Source organism: Hemicordylus capensis, chromosome 2 (assembly GCF_027244095.1).
Source record: "Hemicordylus capensis ecotype Gifberg chromosome 2, rHemCap1.1.pri, whole genome shotgun sequence".
Classification (NCBI taxonomy): domain Eukaryota; kingdom Metazoa; phylum Chordata; class Lepidosauria; order Squamata; family Cordylidae; genus Hemicordylus; species Hemicordylus capensis.
Window position 1 is genome coordinate 177751342 of NC_069658.1, and position 18892 is coordinate 177770233.

Below are 18892 nucleotides of genomic sequence, written 5' to 3' on the forward strand. Positions count from 1 at the left end.
TTTTGGATGATGCAGATTATCTAGACCCATTTCAAACTGGCTTTCATGTGGGCTATGGGGTCAAGACTGCCTTGGTCAGCCTGATGGACGATCTCCAACTGGCTATCAACAGAGGGAGTGTGACTCTGCTGGTCCTTTTGGATCTCTCTGTAGCTTTCAATACCATCGACCATGGCATCCTTCTGGACCGCCTGGGGGAGGTGAGATTGGGTGGCACTGTATTACAGTGGTTCCGCTCCTATCTCTCTGGCAGATTCCAGATGATGTCGTTTGGACACAGGACAGGGCTCCATACTGTCTCCAATGCTTTTCAACATCTACATGAAACCACTGGGAGAGATCATCAGGAGGTTTGCTGCTGGGTGTTACCAATATGCTGATGACACCCATGCCGACCTCATCAGGAAATGGCATATCTTCCCTAAATGCCTGCCTGGAGTTAGTAATGGGCTGGATGAGGGAGAACAAACTGAAGTTGAATCCAAATAAGACAGAGGTACTGACTGCTGGGGGACAGGACCTGAGAGATGGTTTAGATCTGCCTGTTCTGGATGGGGTTACACTCCCCCTGAAAGATCAGGTACGTAGCCTGGGAGGAGTGCTCCTCGTCCCAAAGCTCTCCCTGGTTTCTCAGGTGGAGGCAGTGGCCAGGAGCATTTTTTATCAGCTTCGGTTGATATGTCAGCTACATCCATTTCTAGAGGCGTATGACCTTAAAACAGTGGTACATATGCTGGTAACCTCCAGGCTTGACTACTGTAATGCACTCTATGTGGGGCTGCCTTTGTACAATTGATACACAATTGGTACAGAATGTGGCAGCCAGATTGGTCTCTGGGACAACACGAAGGGACCACATAACACCAGTTCTAAAAGAACTGCACTGGATGCCAATATGTTTCCAGGTGAAAGACAAAGTGCTGGTTATTTCCTATAAAGCCCTTAATGGCTTGGGTCCAGGATATTTGAGAGAGTCCCTCTTTTGTCATAATCCCTGCTGCCTGCTACGATCTTCTGAAGAGGTCCGGTTATGGTTGCCACCACCTCGTTTGGTGGCGACCCAAGACCGGGCTTTTTCTGTGGCTGCCCCAGGGCTCTGGAATAAGCTTCCTGCTGAAATAAGAACATCTCCTTCTTTGTTTGTTTTCAGGAAGAACCTCAAAACCCTCCTGCTTTCTAGGGCTTTTAATTAGAATTAATTTTAATAATTTTAATAATTTTTTTAAAAACTTGTTTTAATAATTGTATTCTATTGTTTTTATTGTCATGTATTTTAATTTGTGACTTTTAAATATTTTAAATTTTGTACACCGCCTAGAGATATACATATCAGGCGGTATAAAAATATGATAGCTAGATAGCTAGATGGATAGAGGGCAGGGGTCTGCAAAGAGGGGGGTCGTGAGGGAGGAAAGAGCCCCTTCAGGAGAAGGAGGCTGCCGTTGTGTGAAATAGATGAGGAAACAAGATGAACAAGATCTGTTAACTGAGGAAAGGGGGAAAGAAAGACAGGGGAAGAGTGGGTGGAAGAGAGAGGAAGAGAGAAAGAAGGAAGGGCGAGGGATGGGTCCGAGCCTGTCAGCGGCCTGAGGGGAAGGAGTGGCTATGGTGGTGGAAGCAACAAGGAAGGACCCAATCAACCACTGCTACTGTTTGGGACTACCAAGGCCATTGGCACAGGCAGGCAAGGGACGGGCCCAGGCCTGTCAGTGGCCTGAAGGGAACAAGCGGCCATAGCAGTGGTGGCAGCAAGGAAGGGCCCAGTCAACCATTGTGGTTGCTCCTGTGGGGAGGAGCAGAAGTAGGGCTCGGGTGAGGATGGGGAGGTCTCTGGGGATAGGGGGCTGCAGCTTGGCCAATAGGTGCTGGCAACGCTGCAGCCACGACCAAGAGGGGTGAGGGGGTTGGAAGCAATGGGATGGAGGAGGAGCAGGAGGAGGGCAGCTCAGGTGATGGTGGAGAGATCTCTGAGGTGAAGGGGGCTGTGGCAGGGGGTGAGGGGAGCAATCAAGTACTAGCGCGCAGATGCTCTGAATGGGTTAAGCTAGTTCATTTTATTGCAAAATTTGAATCATAGTAAATTTGAATTTGAGAAAGATCTGCTTTTCTTGGGCATTATGTTGTTTTGGAATTATTGATATGTTTATTATCAGTGTTAAAATCTGTTGAAAACAACAGTTAAAATATGATTATTCAGAATGTCTGCTTTTTTAAAAAAAACCAAAATTATTTAAATTTGTCCAGTGTGGAAAGTGGTGCATTCATCTATTTTAAGAAGCAGGAGTGTTCATGTAGAATTTGGTATCTGTAGATAATTGGAAAGTATGATAGTCACAATTTATTTTTTTTTTAACTACCAAAAAATTATTTAGATTTTCACCAAGCATATTCCAGTGTAAAAAGTCGTGCATTCAGCTACTTTCAGTGGCAGGATTGTGTATGCAAAGTTTGGTATCAGGAAGTATGACTTTATTTCAAGCAAACAAATTCAGTTCTTCTCTCTCTCTCTCTCTCTCTCTCTCTCTCTCTCTCTCTCTCTCTCTCTCTCTCTCTCTCACACACACACACACACACACACACACACACTCCAGTTATGAGATGGGCTACTCCAGTCACTGGCTAACATCCAGATTAAGGTATTCATAAGCAGTCTTACTAAAATTAATTGGATAAGTTTACTTGGGAGTACTCATGAGTACTCCCGGGTAGTGAGGAGTCTAATCTCTACTCCTTCTGTTTCTAATCGGCTCCCGGAGGTGCTCTGCTGTCAGAGGCGTAACTAGGGAAAACGGCGCCTGGGGCAAGCACTGAAATTGCGCCCCCCCGCACGCCCCCCAGCATACATACATCTGACTGACACACATGTTTCAGAAAACTTTTATTTTAAAAAATTTAAAAATCACAAAAATCACAAAAAATTTCAAAATGCGATAAATAACCAAAAATGTGATAAATAACCAAAAATGGGATAAATAACCAAAAATGCGATAAATATCCAAAAATATATAACCTAAAATCATAACTGGGCCGTCCTTGCTTTCATGGATGCAAATTGGTCTATGATGCCATCAAAGTTAGTTTTGTCCGTTTCCTCTCTCTCTATGCTCAGCAGAGCAAGATCACAGAGTCTGTCTTGACCCATGGAAGCTCTCAGACAGGAAAGTATCAGCTTTAACTTGCTGAATGATCTTTCACAGCTGGCAACGGAAACTGCAACAGTCAGCATGATCTGTAGAGCAATGCGGAAGTTGGGGAAGGCGGCGTCATCTCCATATTCAACTATAAATTCGAGAAGCTGTTCTGGTGTTGCTACTCTCATGTTGGTCCGTGCTGCTAGCAACATTCCGACGTCCAAAATCTCGTCATATAGCTGCACATCAACATCAGTCCTGTACATTTGGCAGAAATTTTCACAGTTCGTCTTTAGGTTCTCTCTGTCAGCACTGTAGCACAGTCCCTCGATATCAAGAAGGAACCCAAACTTGGCATCAGTGTCATGCAGGCGAGTGAACCTTTCGCCCAGTTCTCTGTTAAGACGGTCGAGTGTTCCCTTCATGACTCTTTCCATCTCCTCCCTTGCTGTTAACCCAGCATCTCTTGATTTCTCACCAGGCATTCGTTTTTTCTGTCTCGGACGTCTTTCAAAGTCAACATCCCATTCTTCACAGAGACGATGTCCTACGTCGAGTGCCTCTCTGACCAGCACTTCTCTCTCACCATCAAAACGAGCCTGGAGGCTTTTCAAATCCACAGCAGCATTGTGGAAGTTCATTTTAGGATCCTGCAGTCTCTTTTGAACACTGTCAATTCGAGCGAGGATGTTATTCCAGAAACCTAGAAGAGTCAGAAAACAATAGGTCAACAAGTGGCTGCGCAGCTGCTCTGCATCACTTCTGCTTTCCTTGCTCTCATCTTCATCATCTATCATGTCCTGAAGAACTTGAAGAATCTCCTCCAGGTGGTTGTTGACTGGCTTCACTGCTTCCGTCCTTGAGCTCCACATTGTTTCAGACTCTGACTTAAGAGACACGGGCATGGCGTTTTTGAGTCTTTGCCAGCGCTGTGTTGAGCGAGAAAAAAACACGTAGATGGAATCAATGGTTCCAAAAAATGTCACCATCTTCACATCCTCTTGGGCTGCATGTACACCCACCAAGTTGAGTGAATGATTGTCGCAATTCACAAACACAGCCAGGTTGTTTTTCTCACGTATCCGTTGGGCAACACCGCTTTTGTGTCCAGCCATCACAGCAGCATTGTCATAGCACTGTGACCGAAAATATTTCAGCTCCATTCCGTCCTTCTCTAACTTATCCAAAATGTCTTTAGTCAAGCTCTCAGCATCCTTCCGGCTTAGCTCGATAAAACCAAGGAAGGACTCTCTCACACGGACTGTATGACTCTCATAATCAATTTCTACATATCGAACTACTTGTGACATCTGCTCACGGTGTGCCAGGTCAGGAGTCGAGTCGAACATGAGGCCATAGTATCTTGCTTTGCAAATGCCTCTCAGTAGACTCTTGCGAACAGTGGATGCCATCAGGTGGATGAATTCATTCTGGACTGCCGGTGAGAGATAAGAGGGGGATCCAGGATGACTTTCCACATAGGCCAGGTGTTCTCTCATGACTGGGTCATGAGTAGCCAGTAATTTCACTAAGCAAAGGAAATTCCCTACATTGGTGTCATCCTTGTCTAGATGAATTGACTCCCTATGTCCTCGCAAAGCCAGGTTCTGAGTTGCAAGGTATTTGATGCAGGAAAGGATTCTTGACAAGATTTCGCGCCACCTCTGCTTCTCCTTCTCAATCTGTGATCAAAGTTCCGCATCAATGAGTCCTCTGTTTCCAGCTATATTTCTTTCCATTTCTTTCCACTGTGTGAAGCACTCCCGATGATTCTTGGCATTCTCATGCACACAAATCCTTTCAGGTGCTTTCCAGTGGTTGAATCCACTTTCCTGCTCCAATGTCGACTGATGCTCTGATCGGGAAAAGAGGAGACAGCAGAAGCAAAATGCCGACCTCTTAGAAGGGGAATAGAGCAGCCACTTACGAGTCACCTCTTCACCATGGCCACTTCCCAATCTCTTCCTGAACCAAGTCTTGTTCATTGCACGGTTTCTAGTTGGTAGGAAAGGCCCCTCAGAGTTCTGGAAAAACTTTGCACCCAGCTTTATCATTTCTGTTCTCAGCGTGTCAGGGATAATCGGTCTTCCAGTATCCTGGTCAAACTGCAGAAGTCCGATGTCATGCCGCTCAATCACTTCCGGCCTAAGAGTTAGAGGCTCTTGGTCAGCATCTGGTTCAATGCACATACTGTCCTCCTCCTCCTCCTCGGGTCCAGTCTCACTCTCATCAGTAGACTTGACATCAGCAGCAGCTTGCCCTCCTGTCACGTCCACACTCTCTGTGGCAGCCTCTTCATCTTGCTGGACTTCCTCCTCCACTTGTGGTGGATGTGCACTTGATCCACCGTCATCTGGCTGGACTTCCTCCTCCACTTGTGCTGGCGGTGGTGCCGGAGGTGGTGTGGAGCTACTTGTCCCGGGCCTTGTAAGGAATGACTCGAGGAACCTGCTCGACCTCTGGGCTTCCTCTGCCTCCAGCCGCCGCCTCTTCCATCCTTCAGCTCCACTTGCCTTCTTCCGTGGCATCATGATGTTCGAATCTCTAAGGGAATTTGTTCATTATGTCAACGTCCCACTCTTCCTCCAAGGAGCCCAGAGCACCCCCACACCTGTGTCTGCATTTGACACCCCTGGTTACACAAAAATGCTTTCCAAGATACTGGAATTCTTGAGAGCCAGCACACCCCCACAACTGTTCCTGTATTGAAGTCTAGGCGTAGCAAGGTTGTAGTGGGCCCAGAAGAGACAACATTTTAAATTCCTCACCCCCATCAATGAAGCTCAGCACATGAAGCCAAGCAATATTGACTTCATTAATATCAAATTAACTCATTTACAATAAATTACACTGCTTAACATCAGATTGCTCAGCTCATAAAGTCAAGAAACATTAAATAGAACATCATCCTTAATTATATTTTAACAGGTTTGTTAAATTGTGGATGATGCAAGTCAATTAATAGCACTAGAGAAAGACATGAATGAAATGTTCAGATTAATCCATTTACAATAAATTACACTGCTTAACATCAGATTTCATTTGACTTAGAAAGGTTTGCTTTACTCACAGTAGGCTGGTTCTAAGCACTGGTTTGTGGTTGGTTGTGTGCCTGCAGTTCCAGTCAGCAGAGTTGCTATTATTGTTTTTTGAGAGAAAATAGTATTACTTTTTTGTATTTCAATTTATTTGTTTTTACATGTTATATCCCGCTCTCCCTCCAAGTAGCCCATTGTGGTGCACTACCTTTTTAGGTTTTTCCTCACAACAACCCTGTGAATTAGGCTTGTGTCCCAAACATCAAAATTACGACTGTGAGATAGCAACTTCATGGTAGATCTCAGGCCTACATTACTGTATCATTGCAGATGAACATCCAGGTCCACTCAAGCCATGAGGTTAGCTGTATCATTGCCCCTCAGCTTTTGACATTAAAATGGGCAAAATTAATCCAAATTCTGCACACATAGTGTAAGAAATCCTGTCCCATGTGTTGAGTGCAGGATGGATAGTATTTTTGGGGATCACTGGAAAATGCATTGATGAATCCCCTGCTAACTGGGCAAATAGGCAACTTTTAATGTGGTGAGTCTCTTTATTTAGCCATCATCTTGTTTATTTATTGATCCTTTATTATGCCATTGCATGGTTCTGTAATAAAGCATGTTAAAAACCTGCTTGATATTTACTGTAAATGGGAAACAGTTCACTGGCATTTATTTGTTACATTTTTACATTGTATTTTTTTCCAATCAGGGAGCACAAAGTGGTGAACAACAATGGCACAGATAGTTTAAAGCACCAACCATTAAAATTTGTTTCCTGATACAAGAGCAGGTAATAGAGAATACAGATGGAATATTAAATTGCAGGGTAGGCATAGTGATCCCTATTTGCTTGTACTGGAACTTTATGTTCAAGCCACCATCTTAAAGGCAAAAACATGCACAATAAAATGGTCACTTTTAATTTGAAACTCACACATCTTAGAAATAATGGCCCACGAGATTTACTCTGAAATGAGTCCAATTGCAGTTGATAGGACTAACTTCCAACTTAGTAAAACTGCACAAATTGCAGCTAAAAATTTGAAGAAACAGAAAAATTGAACAAGAATCAGACATGTTGGCATTGAAGAAGACTAGGCAATCTTAACTCGCAACAGCTTGTTGGGTTATTTCAAGATTAGTGTTTTGCAAAATATGTTTTCAAAATATGGATTTTTTTAAGTTGGGGTCTTTATTTAGACAGTAGGGGAAATGTGCCAATTTTACAATCCACATTGGAAAGAGAGAGGACTGAAGATATAGTTATTTGCAGACTGCAGATGGTAGTTATTTATTTAAAGGACATGAATGCACTTTGTTCCAGGACTGAAGAGCACACACAAACACACTCACAAGAAAAATGTACCACCAGAGACCAACTTGGTATACCTTACTCAACTCAGCTGGCAAACAGTAATCTTTGTTTCTGTGTGTGTAGGCTGAAATCAAGAAATGGATGAACATTGAGGTGCAAACTAGAGTTAAAATTAGTTTTTTGCAATCCCTTTTGGAGTGTATAAACAACCTCCCCTTTTCATCACTTGTTGAGAAGATGTTTGTTTTACATGTTTACTAGTGTGCTTGTTTACTAGTTTGCTTGTTGAGAAAATGTTTGCACACACTCATTCTCAAATGGTCTCAATAGATCTCTTTGATCTATCACCACAAGAGAGAGAGCGAGAGAGAGAGTGGGAGGAGGAGATGGAAGCAGCAGCAGCCAGCGTGAGTGCGGTGGAGAAAAGGAGGAGGGAGGACTACTGGCTGCTAGGCTAGGCAAAGTGTGTGTGGTGTGTGAATGATGTGTGCTTCTATGTGGCTGTGGATGGGACGGGAGGACCATGCGGAGTGCCGAGAGAGGGGTGGGGGAGGGGCGGGGCACGAAGGGGAGGAGGCGAGGCGGCCGAGTTGCGGGATTAAATATTGTCACACTGACTCACTGACTCACACAGGAATGCTGTCTGTTCTGCATGCTATGCTGCTGCCGTGCCGATGCTCTTGAGATGGGTGGGGAGTGGACTGGAGTGAGTAAGCAGTTCCAACTGCGCAGGCGCGCGCCTCGCAGTTGGGCTGGGCTGGGCTGGGCTCCTTAGTTTCGGCAGCACGCGGCAGCAGCAGGGCCTGCTGCCCTCGGGTCATCGTCACTGCCTGGCTGGCTCACTGGCTCGCCTCTTGGACTCGGTCAGAGAGGCTCAGTCTCTTGCGACTCGCAAGAGACAGAGGACAGAGAGGACAGAGCCGAGCCACCAGGTAGAGAGAGGCGAGCGGAGCGGGCGGCGGTTGGCGAGGCCAGGCCCGCCAGCGAGCTCTCGTTAATCCACCGCTGCGCCGGGGATACGGGGGCAACAGGCTGCAGCTGCCTTACTAGCACGGGGGGGGGGCAACTCCTGGCAGGACTGACTCGGAACCGAACGGGAGACGGGGGAGAGAGACGACAGACACTGCGTTGCGGCGCGCCAACAAGCAAAATGCCCACCCGCCCCTGCTGCCCAAGTTAAAAAAACACATCTCACTGTCTACACTAGCAGTTAATTCAAACAAATACACATTTTATTTAGATAATCGTCACACAGACACACCTTATTCTCTGGTTTGCAGGTCAGGTCTCCCCTCCTCTGGAATCCTTCTTCCGACTCTGAGTCCGTCTAGTGTGCAGCGCTCACACAGCCCCCAGGCCCAGCCAGCAACACAAATGATTGCCTGCCTGCTGCTGCGTCTGACGCTGCGTCCTTCCCAAACAAACTCTGTGGATGGACTAGTGCACGTGCAGGCGGCAACCGGAAGGACACTCACGCATGCGCGAATGGCAGAGGGGCGGGGAGTGAGCGGAGGCAGAGCGAGGCAAGCAAGCCCGCCCAGGCTAGTGTGAGTCAGTCAGTGATGAATCAATGAACCGGCCGTTTTTGCTGCTCAAACCGCAGCAAACTTTAGGTGCCCAGTGTGGTGAGCAGGCGGGGCCAGAGCGGGGGGGGGGGCACCGGGGACCACCCAGGGAAGAGCGGCTTGACTGCAGCCGCTGGTGCTGTGCGCTCTCAGCGCTGCGCCTGCAGCGGGATGCAAAAAAAAAAAAAAATTTTTTAAGGAAGGGGATCAGCAGGCAGGGGCACTTTTTGGCGCCCCCCACGTGACCTGCTGGGGTGGCGCCCAGGGCATGTGCCCTGCCTGCCCCCCTATCGTTACGCCCCTGTGTGCTGTGATGCCCTCAGTGGGTTCTTTGCGGACAAAATCTCCTGTATTTGGGCCGACTTGGATTCCACTTTTTCTGCAGGGTCTACGAAGGAGGTGTCCAGCAATCCTTCTTGCAGTATTAGGTTGGATCAGTTTCAATCTGTGATTCCTGAGGATGTGGACAAGCTGCTTGGAGCGGTGCGGTCCACCACTTGTTCTCTGGACCCTTGCCTGACTTGGCTGCTTTGATCTAGCAGGAAGATTATTCGAGGAGGTCTGGTGAATATCATAAATGCATCACTGAGGGAGGGTAAGGTGCCTCCATGCTTGAAGGAGGCAATAATTAGACCGTTTCTTAAGAAGCCTTCCCTAGATCCCTCGGCAATGGGTAATTATAGGCCAATCTCTAATCTCCATTGGTTGGGCAAGGTGATCGAGGGGTCGTGGCCGACCAGCTCCAGGCGGTTTTGGAGGAAATTGATTATCTAGACCCATTTCAAACTGGCTTTAGAACGGGCTATGGGGTTGACACAGCCTTGGTCGGCCTGATGGATGACCTATACCGGGGAATCGACAGAGGGAGTGTGACTCTGTTGGTTCTCTTGGATCTCTCGGTGGCATTCGATACCATCGACCATGGTATCCTTCTGGGTCACCTGGGGGAGTTGGGGATAGGAGGCACTGCTCTGCAGTGGTTCCGCTCCTATCTCTTGGGCAGATCCCAGATGGTGGAGCTTGGTGACAGTTGCTCTTCTCAACGAGAGCTGTTATATGGAGTCCCTCAGGGCTCCATTCTGTCACCAATGCTTTTCAATATTTACATGAAACTGCTGGGTGAGGTCATCAGGAGATTTGGTGCTGGGTGTTGTCAGTATGCTGATGACACCCAAATCTACTTCTCTCTTTCATCTGCTTCATCAGGAAATGGCGTTCATTCCCTAAATACCTGTCTAGAGGCAGTAATGGGCTGGATGAGGGATAACAAATTGAAGCTGAATCCAAGCAAGACGGAGGTGCTCATTGTAGGGGCTCAGAATCTGAGGGTTGAGTTAGATCTCCCTGTGCTGGATGGGGTTACACTCCCCCGAAAGGAGCAGGTATGCAGCTTGGGGATACTCCTGGATCTAGGCCTCACTCTGGTATCTCAGGTGGAGGCTGTGGCCAGGAGTGCTTTTTATCAGTTTAGGCTGATTCAACAGCTGCGTCCATTCCTAGAGAAGGATGACCTCAGAACAGTGGTGCACCAGCTGGTAACTTGACTACTGTAATGTGCTCTATGTAGGGCTGCCTTTGTTTGGAAGCTTCAGTTAGTTCAAAATGCAGCAGCAAGGCTGGTCTCCCAGCTGCACTGGCTGCTGATATGTTTCCGAGCAAAATACAAAGTGCTGGTTATTACCTTTAAAGCCCTGAACGGCTTAGGTCCAGGTTACCTTAGAGAGCGCCTTCTTCGGTCTGATCCCCACCACATGCTAAGATCATCTGAGGAGGTCCGGCTCCAGTTGCCACCAGCCTTTTAAAGCCCTGAACGGCTTAGGTCCAGGTTACCTTAGAGAGCGCCTTCTTCGGTCTGATCCCCACCACACGCTAAGATCATCTGAGGAGGTCCGGCTCCAGTTGCCACCAGCTCGTCTGGTGGCGACCCAGAGGCGGGCCTTCTCTGTAGCCGCTCCTGGACTGTGGAATGCGCTCCCTGCAGACATCTGTAATTTGAATTTTTTATTGGAATTTAGGAGAGCCCTAAAGACCTACCTGTTCAGCCTGGCCTTCCAGTGCTCTTAAATTGTTTTAAAGGGTGTTTGATGTTTGTGAACCGCCCTGAGCTATTTTGTAAGGGCAGTCTACAAATCGAACAAACAAACAAACAAACAAATAAATAAAGTTGTGCCATTGAGTCGGTGTCGACTCCTGGCGATGATGATGATGATGCCTTTCAGCATCTTCCGATATCACTGCTGACCGATATTCCCATACTTTGGGAAACATACCAGCGGGGATTTGAACCATCAACCTCTTGCTCCCTAGCAAGTTACATCCCTGCTGCGCCATTTGGTGGCTTAGTCTCAATGTAAGCCAGTGACTGGAGAAGCCTGTCTCATAACTGCAACATTTAAATGTGTGTGCACACATCTATTATATATTTTGAAAGAATTGTGTGAAATAAAGCCGTACTTCCTGATGACCAGATAGCAAATTTTGCATACACACACCCCCACCACCGCATGGCCACCTGAACTGAAGGTTTGTGACAAAAGTTGGGAATCCCTAGTCAACTCTGATTGGCAGGAGTCTTCCCTAGCATTATGTGGAAATACCAGGGACTGAATCTTGGACCTTCTGCATACCAAGCCACGGAGCTATGGTATGGCCCCAGTGAATTTGTCTGGACCCTTGGGCATTGCCCTTTGGCAGCAGTCCAAAATCTGCTCCCCTTTTAAAAAATCTGATTCGCATGCCGATTCTTAAAAAATGAATTTTTAGATTTTAGCTTTAAAATAAAAATTGCCTACTGGGATCTACATTCACTGCAGACCTGAGATGGGACTCTTGCCAGTTACAGAGTCAGACCTGAGTGCCACAGTGGAAATGGATTCCCTGGATTATTTCTATTGACTTCCCAAATTCAAATCCACGTTCTGTCTTGATGATGAACATACTACACATTGAATGTTCGCCAAAACGTTGAGCAGATGAGAAGTAAGAAGCTTATGTTGATTTAAAAAATCATCATTATTATTATGTTTTATCATAGATTTGTTGAGATGCTGGCACGTAGCTTTTGGATTTGCTGTCCTGGCTCAATTTCATAAATGAGTGGGCTTAAAAACATGTTTTAGCTGTGCCTTCCCACTGCCAATTTTGAACTGGTGCACATCTGGCAAGCTGGCCTTCACTTCACATACACATTAGCAACCCTTAGGTCATAGCAAAATCACAGTCCTCCCTCACTGTCGGTCCAACATTTGACTTGGAAGAGTGGAGGTCAGCTTCTGAATCCATTACATCCCACATTCATTCAAAGGCCTCCAAAGGAACGGGAAAATGCCAGTTTTATGCTCAGTGAGCATCCTTCTTCTCCACCCACCCCCACTGTGATGAAGAGTGAATCTTGCAACCTCCCATCAATCCAACAGGAAGGAAATGTTTACACACAGTGATGGGGTGTGGGAAAGGACAAATTAGTGGAATTGGTTATCATGAGGTAAAGGAAATGTCGTGAAAGCTTCCTCATGCCTTCCAATGCAGGGAAGCATCTCAAAGAGATGGTCTAAGAGAGAGACCAGTAGAAACAAAAAATGATGTAAATTTTAACCTTGATGTGAAAATGACCTTATCCCTTGAGGTGGAAAATCAAGTCATTCTTATTCGATGAGGCTTTTGGTTCCATGGTCTGATCCTGAGGCTTTATTGTTGCCACATTACTGTTTTAATTTTGCTGGTTTTATATTGTGTTTCTGTAAATTTTTTACTAAAAGAAGAACATAAGTAAAATAAATAAATAAAAATATTCTCCAATGGAGCTGTATGGTTTGCCTGCAGGACTGGATGAGGAGGACTAGGGCATCTCTTGCAGGGTGGTGCGGCATTGATTTCAGGAGGCTAAGCTTCATGGCCCATTACAAACTCCATTCTGCTTACAAACTCTTTCATGGACACTAGCAGATATGGGAGAAATGGGAATGGTAGTGGTGGAGGAGTAATTTTCATGACAAAGAGAAAGAGCATCCAGAAAGGGAGCATCCAGGAGGATGGAAAAGCAGGCAGAGGGTGGGGTTGCTCAATTGGGTTAAAAAGATTGTATTTGTACCATGCGTCAGACTCCCTGGCCGCTTGGAGATTTATAAAGGCTGTTTCCGGCTCTGCCTGCCTGTGTGTGCGTATGTGTGTGCGCTCACACACACACACATGCATCAAGTCTCATGCCATTGCCAAACAAACCTCATACCTATGCGGAAGAGCATTTTGTGGCTTTCCTGCCAAAAATATGGGACAAGACATCCCCTCTAGTTATTTTTCTTTATCATCTGTGAGTATCAAATACCCTATTTGATACTCACAGATGATAAAACTATAACACACAAAGGTGAACTGCCTCCTCCTAACCAGTGGGAACAACCAGAAGACAGCATTTTGCCATTGAGGAGTATCTCCCCCCTTGGACCTACTAGGTCTCTCTGGAGGAAGGTGGCAACTCTGGCATGGCCATCTTATGAATCATATCTTTCTTTTATCCTAAAATTGTGACCCTCCAACATGAAGAAACTGCATTGGCACTTTTTATAATGTTTGAATATATGAAGTTATGAGAGCTGAAAACATAACAGGCTTGATTTCCACAGTCCTCAGCACAGCTCTGTTCATTACATCACATGCATATAGGCATAAAGTGATATTGTAGTTAGGGATGTGTAAATCAATTTGAATTTGAATCAATTTGACTCATATCTGGGTGGTTTGAGTGATTCAATTTGAATTTGAATTTGAATCACCCCTTAAAAGGGTAATTTGATTTGAATTCAAATCAGATTTTTGAAATTCGATTCAAATTTGATTCAAGAGACACTTGGCACCTTTTAAAAACCATTCATGCCCCCTGATTGGTTTAAAAAGGCACCAAAACAGGGTCAAATTGATTCAAATTCAATTCAAATTTGAGACAATTTTTGGACCAGATTCAAATTTCAATATGAGAGGTATTCTTTACCCCCTGCTGCCCTCCCATTCTCTGCTCACACTGCCTGTGTGCACACTTTGCACTGGGGTCTGGGGTACAAGAAAACAGGCAGGACTTCTCCACATGTGGGCCCAGTGCCTGCAAGAAACTGGACCAAGCAACTGTATTTGACACTTATAAAAATTTTAAAAACTGAAACATTTTATTTTCCCTATCCCTTCCCCCCTGAAACCATCAGGTGCTCAGCACCATGGTCACCACAAGCCACAAAGAGTCTCTGGTGAGAAGAAGCAAGTAACAAGAAGGCAGGATATGCAGCACGGGGGGGGGGGCAAGAGAGACTTGCACATATGAAGAGCAGCTAGGTGGCATCACTAGGTGACCTATTGCCAGGACTCATAGATTTTCTTTCAGTAAAATTTCCCTCCACATGCATAAAAGTTCATTTTTCCAGAACAAAAATGCCCTTCAGAGTTTTATTATCAAAACAAGTTATGTATATGAAAGACACAAAAGAGGCACACAATATGCCAAGTACAGCCCTCAACCTAGGCTAAAGGCTAGCAGCTAAGCCTACCTGCTCACCCTTTTAAATAAAGTATTTCTCCGTCTGAGCTGAGCAGTGCCCCAGCACATCTGTGCGTGAGAGAAAAGGGAAGCATTTTTTCAACCAGTAAGGAACCTTCACTCTAACAAAGTACATTTTATAGCCACTTTGAAGACAAAGAAACAGGAAGACCAGCCATTGTGAAACTGACAGAATCGTGTTGCCGGCTTTTAAAAAATTAACCCTCTTCCCATCCTTCTCACAAATTTTCCCCAGGCTAAAATATACTGGGTATTTTATTCTGAAGAATAAAACTGCAGGCCCAAGAGTTTCTATAAGAAAACAGGTAATTTGTAACTCCTGGTCATCTGATGGGAAGATTCTGCAGAAAGGTCTCCACAGAGCTGGAGAAGCAAATCAGAGAGGCGTCAAAGAAAGACAGAGCTGTAATAATGAGTGACTTCAATTATCCTTACATAGACAGGGCAAACTCACATGTGGGTATTGACAGAGAGGCCAAATTTCTAAACATGCTAAATGACTGTGCCTTAGAATAGATTGTTGCAGAATCAACCAGAGAGAAGGTGACCTTGGATTTAATTCTAAGTGGTGTCCAGTACCTGGTGCAAGATGTCAAGAGTTGTAGAACTATTGGGAAACAGTGACCATAGTGTCATCCAATTAAACTTATATACAAGTGGAGTATTGCCAAGGAATTCCAATGCAGATGCGATGGACTTCTGAAGAGGAAACTACCCAAAAATGAAGAAACCAGTAAAAAGGAAGCAGAAGGCCAGAAAGCATGAAAGTTATTTAAACCCACGATAATAGAAGCTCAGTTGAGATGTATATCAAGACATAGGAAAGGTACCACCATGTTCAGGAGAATGCCTGTGTGGCTAACAAGTAGAGTCAGGGAAGACTTCCTTCAGAAAATGGAAGTCTTGCCCAAATGAAGAGAACAGAAAGGAACATAAACTCTGGCAAAAGAAATGCAAGGAGACAATAAGGGATGCAAAGAGAGAGTATGAGGAGCATATAGCTAGAAGTGTCAAGGGGAATAACAAACAATTCTTTAAATATATCAGAAGCAGAAAACCTGTCAGAGAGGCAGTTGGACCCTTAGATGAGAGGGTGTGAAAAGGAGTATTAAGGAGGATAAGGGTATTGCAGAGAAGCTGAATCAGTTCTTGCATTTGTTTCATGGCGGAGGATACTGACCATATACCTGCTCCTGAACTGAGCTTCTCAGGCCTGGAGGCTAAAGACCTGTGTGGATTTGAGGAGATGAGAGAGGATGGTCTAAACCAGGGTTTCTTAACCTTGGGCCCCCAGATGTTGTCCAACGACAACTCCCAGAATCCCCAGACATGGCCTTTGTGGCTGGGGATTCTGGGAGTTGTAGTCCAACAACATCTGGGGGCCCAAGGTTAAGAAACCCTGATCTAAACTATCTTGAAAAACTAAATATTAACAAATTGCCAGGGGCAGATGGCATCTACCCAAGAGTTCTTAAGGAACTCAAATGTGAAATTGCTGGTCTCCTAGCAAAAATATGGAACTTGTCCCTACAGTCAGGTTCTATACCAGAGGACTGGAAAGTAGCTAACGTCTCTGAATAATAAAGGGGTCCAGGGAGGATCCAGGAAACTACAGGCTGGTTAGTTTTACTGTGCCTGGTAAACTGATGTAAAGCATACTTAAGGAAAAAACTGTTAAACATATAGAAGAAAAGGCCTTGCTGAAGGAGAAGCAGCATGGCTTCCACGTATCTTGCCTCACTAACCTTTTGGAGTTCTTTGAGCCTGTCAACAGGCATATGGATAAAGGTGATATGGTTGACATAGTATACTTGGACTTCCAAAAAGCCTTTGACAAGTTCCTTACCAAAGGCTCTTGAGTAGAGGTAGCAGTCATGGGATAAGGGGACAGGTTCAGTTGTGAACTGGTTAAAGACAAGAAACAGGGTGGGAATGAATGGACAGTTTTCACAATGGAGGGATGGAGCCCCCTCCCCCACCCCTGGATCTGTATTGGGGCCAGTGCTCTTTAACTTATTCTTAAATGATCTAGAAGTTGGAGTAACCAGCAAAGTGGCCAAATTTGCAGATGATACTAAACTATTTAGGGTAGTGAAATCTAAAACAGATTCTGAGCAGCTCTAAAAAGATCTCTCCAAACTGTGTGAGTGTGCGACAAAATGGCAAATGCAGTTCAGTGTTGGCAAGTATGTATTGGTTTATTTTGGCCCAAGGCCAGTGTTGGCAAGTGTAAAGTGATGCATACTGGGGCAAAAAACCGCCAACTTCACATATACACTGATGGAGTCTGTGCTGTCAGTGACTGACGAGGAGGGAGATCTTGGGATCGTGTTGGACAGCTCATTGAAAGTGTCAACTCAGTGTGCAGCAGCTATGAAAAAGGCAAAATCCATACTAGGGATCATTAGGAAGGGAACTGCAAACAAAAAATGTTAATATTATAATGCCCTTATACAAATCTATGGTGTGGCCACAGTTGAAGTACTGCAAGCACTTCTGGTCACCATATCTTAAGGAGGACATGGTAGAACTGGAAAAGATGCAGAAGAGGGCAACCAAGATTATCAGGGGCCTGGAGCACCTTCCTTATGAGGCAGGGCTACAGCATCTGGGGCTTTTTAGTTTGGAAAAGAGGTGACTATGCGCAGACATGGTAGAGGTAAATGACGCATGGAATAGAGAGTGTGGGCAGAGAGAATTTTTTCTCCCTCTCTCACAATACTAGAACCAGGGGCCATCCCATGAAACTGATAGCCAGGAAATTTAGGACCAATAAAAGGAAGTATTTTTTCAAACAACACATAATTAATCTATGGAATTCTCTGCCACAGGATGTGGGAATGACTACTAGCTTGGATGGCTTTAAAAGTAGTTTGGATAAATCCATGGAGGGCAAGTCTATCAATGGCTACTAGTTTGGTGTTTATAGGCCACCTCCAGCCTCTGAAGTAAGATGTCTCTAAATACTAGTTGCGGGGAAGCAAGAGCAGGAGAGAGGGCATGCCCTAACCTCTTGTCTGCGGGCTTCTCAGAGGCATTTGGTGAGCAATGGTGTGAAACAGGATGCTGGACTAGATAGGTCTTGGGCCTGATCCAGCAGGACTGTTCTTATTTGTTGTCTGCCTGAAAGAGCCTTCAGTCCTTATCCTTACTCACTGCGAGTAAGGAACTGGGGCTTAGCTTCTGGTTTGAGCTCCCACGGTTTCTCACACAAACCTGAGGATTCAAAACATTAACATGAAAGCTGAGAACCTCAGGAATGTACCAAGGCCCTTCCCAACAGGAGTGTAACAAGGTTGGCTTGGGCCCAGAGACAAGTTTTTTAAATGGGCCCCCACCACCACCCATCTTCCGTCACCGCCTTCCTCTCCTTCTCCTGGCCCAATGTAGACTCTGCTAACTATCCCAACTAGTTAAAAGGTGTAAATTACAGCACAGCAGAACCAAATTTATTGACTGCCTGACTCCCTTAGACTTGAGGAGGTTTACATAATTAAAACAACAACAGCAGGGTGGGGTGGGGGGAAACACACACACATACCCCTAAATGCCTGGCAGAATAGATAAATTTTCAGAAGTTTCTTAAAGGACAGAAGGGAGGGACATTAGGAATCTCAGGAGGCAAGGTATCTCAAATAAATGTGAGGCTGGATGGGATGGGATACAGAACGGACAGAAAGCAGATTATAATCATGCAGGAAATGAAATGGCCATGAATGGAACCTTGCACAACTACTGACCTTTCTCCAATCTGGGAGAGCTAGGAAGAGAGGCTTCTTCTCCTTCATCATGTATACTTTTAAAAGACCCATAGGATCTCATGTGCCAAGGACAGGTCTGTAATGTTTGAGTGATTTCTCCACTCTCTTACCTAACTTTGCATGTTAAGTGATTAAGAGTCAAATAACAGCCTTGGATGTTAAAAGGGGGTTGATAAACGGAGCCAAGGAACTGTGAAAAGCACACACTTGTCACTCTTCTCTTGTGTGTGTCTCCCCACTTCTGTTTTCCTAATGGGAGAAGGAAGGGGGAGTGGAGCGTTGCAATTAAAAACAGGGTGGATTTGATTTAAATCAAACTGATTTAATTCACGATTTAAATCACGATTTAAATCACTAGTCAGTAAGGCTTGATTTAAATCATAGTTTTCTACATAAAGACTAATTCTTGCTGGTATAACTTTAATATGCAAGAAGATGAAGATTTTTAGAATAACAACTTTTCATATTAGTTTTTTTATCCCCAGTTTAATAGGTTAATCATTCATATTTGGACAACTTTTCTGTTGT

The 18892-nt window shown here is 45.1% G+C and overlaps 1 protein-coding gene across 7 annotated transcripts in view; it reads right to left on the reverse strand.

Moving 5' to 3' along the window:
- The window catches only part of LOC128346597 (E3 ubiquitin-protein ligase RNF220-like), a 128247-nt gene that overhangs the window by 85435 nt on the left and 23920 nt on the right, over positions 1 to 18892 (reverse strand). Inside the window, exons 2-3 of one of the 7 annotated variants that reach the window (XM_053300052.1) lie at positions 6202 to 6267; positions 4682 to 5675 (exon numbers count right to left, since the gene is read on the reverse strand). The exons of the other annotated variants lie outside the window; for them this stretch is intronic. Coding sequence (XP_053156027.1) covers positions 4820 to 5662 — 843 coding nt within the window. The 5' untranslated portion in view covers positions 5663 to 5675; positions 6202 to 6267 and the 3' untranslated portion in view covers positions 4682 to 4819. Of the gene's footprint in view, positions 1 to 4681; positions 5676 to 6201; positions 6268 to 18892 lie in introns of those variants that run through there. 7 annotated transcript variants of the gene reach the window in all.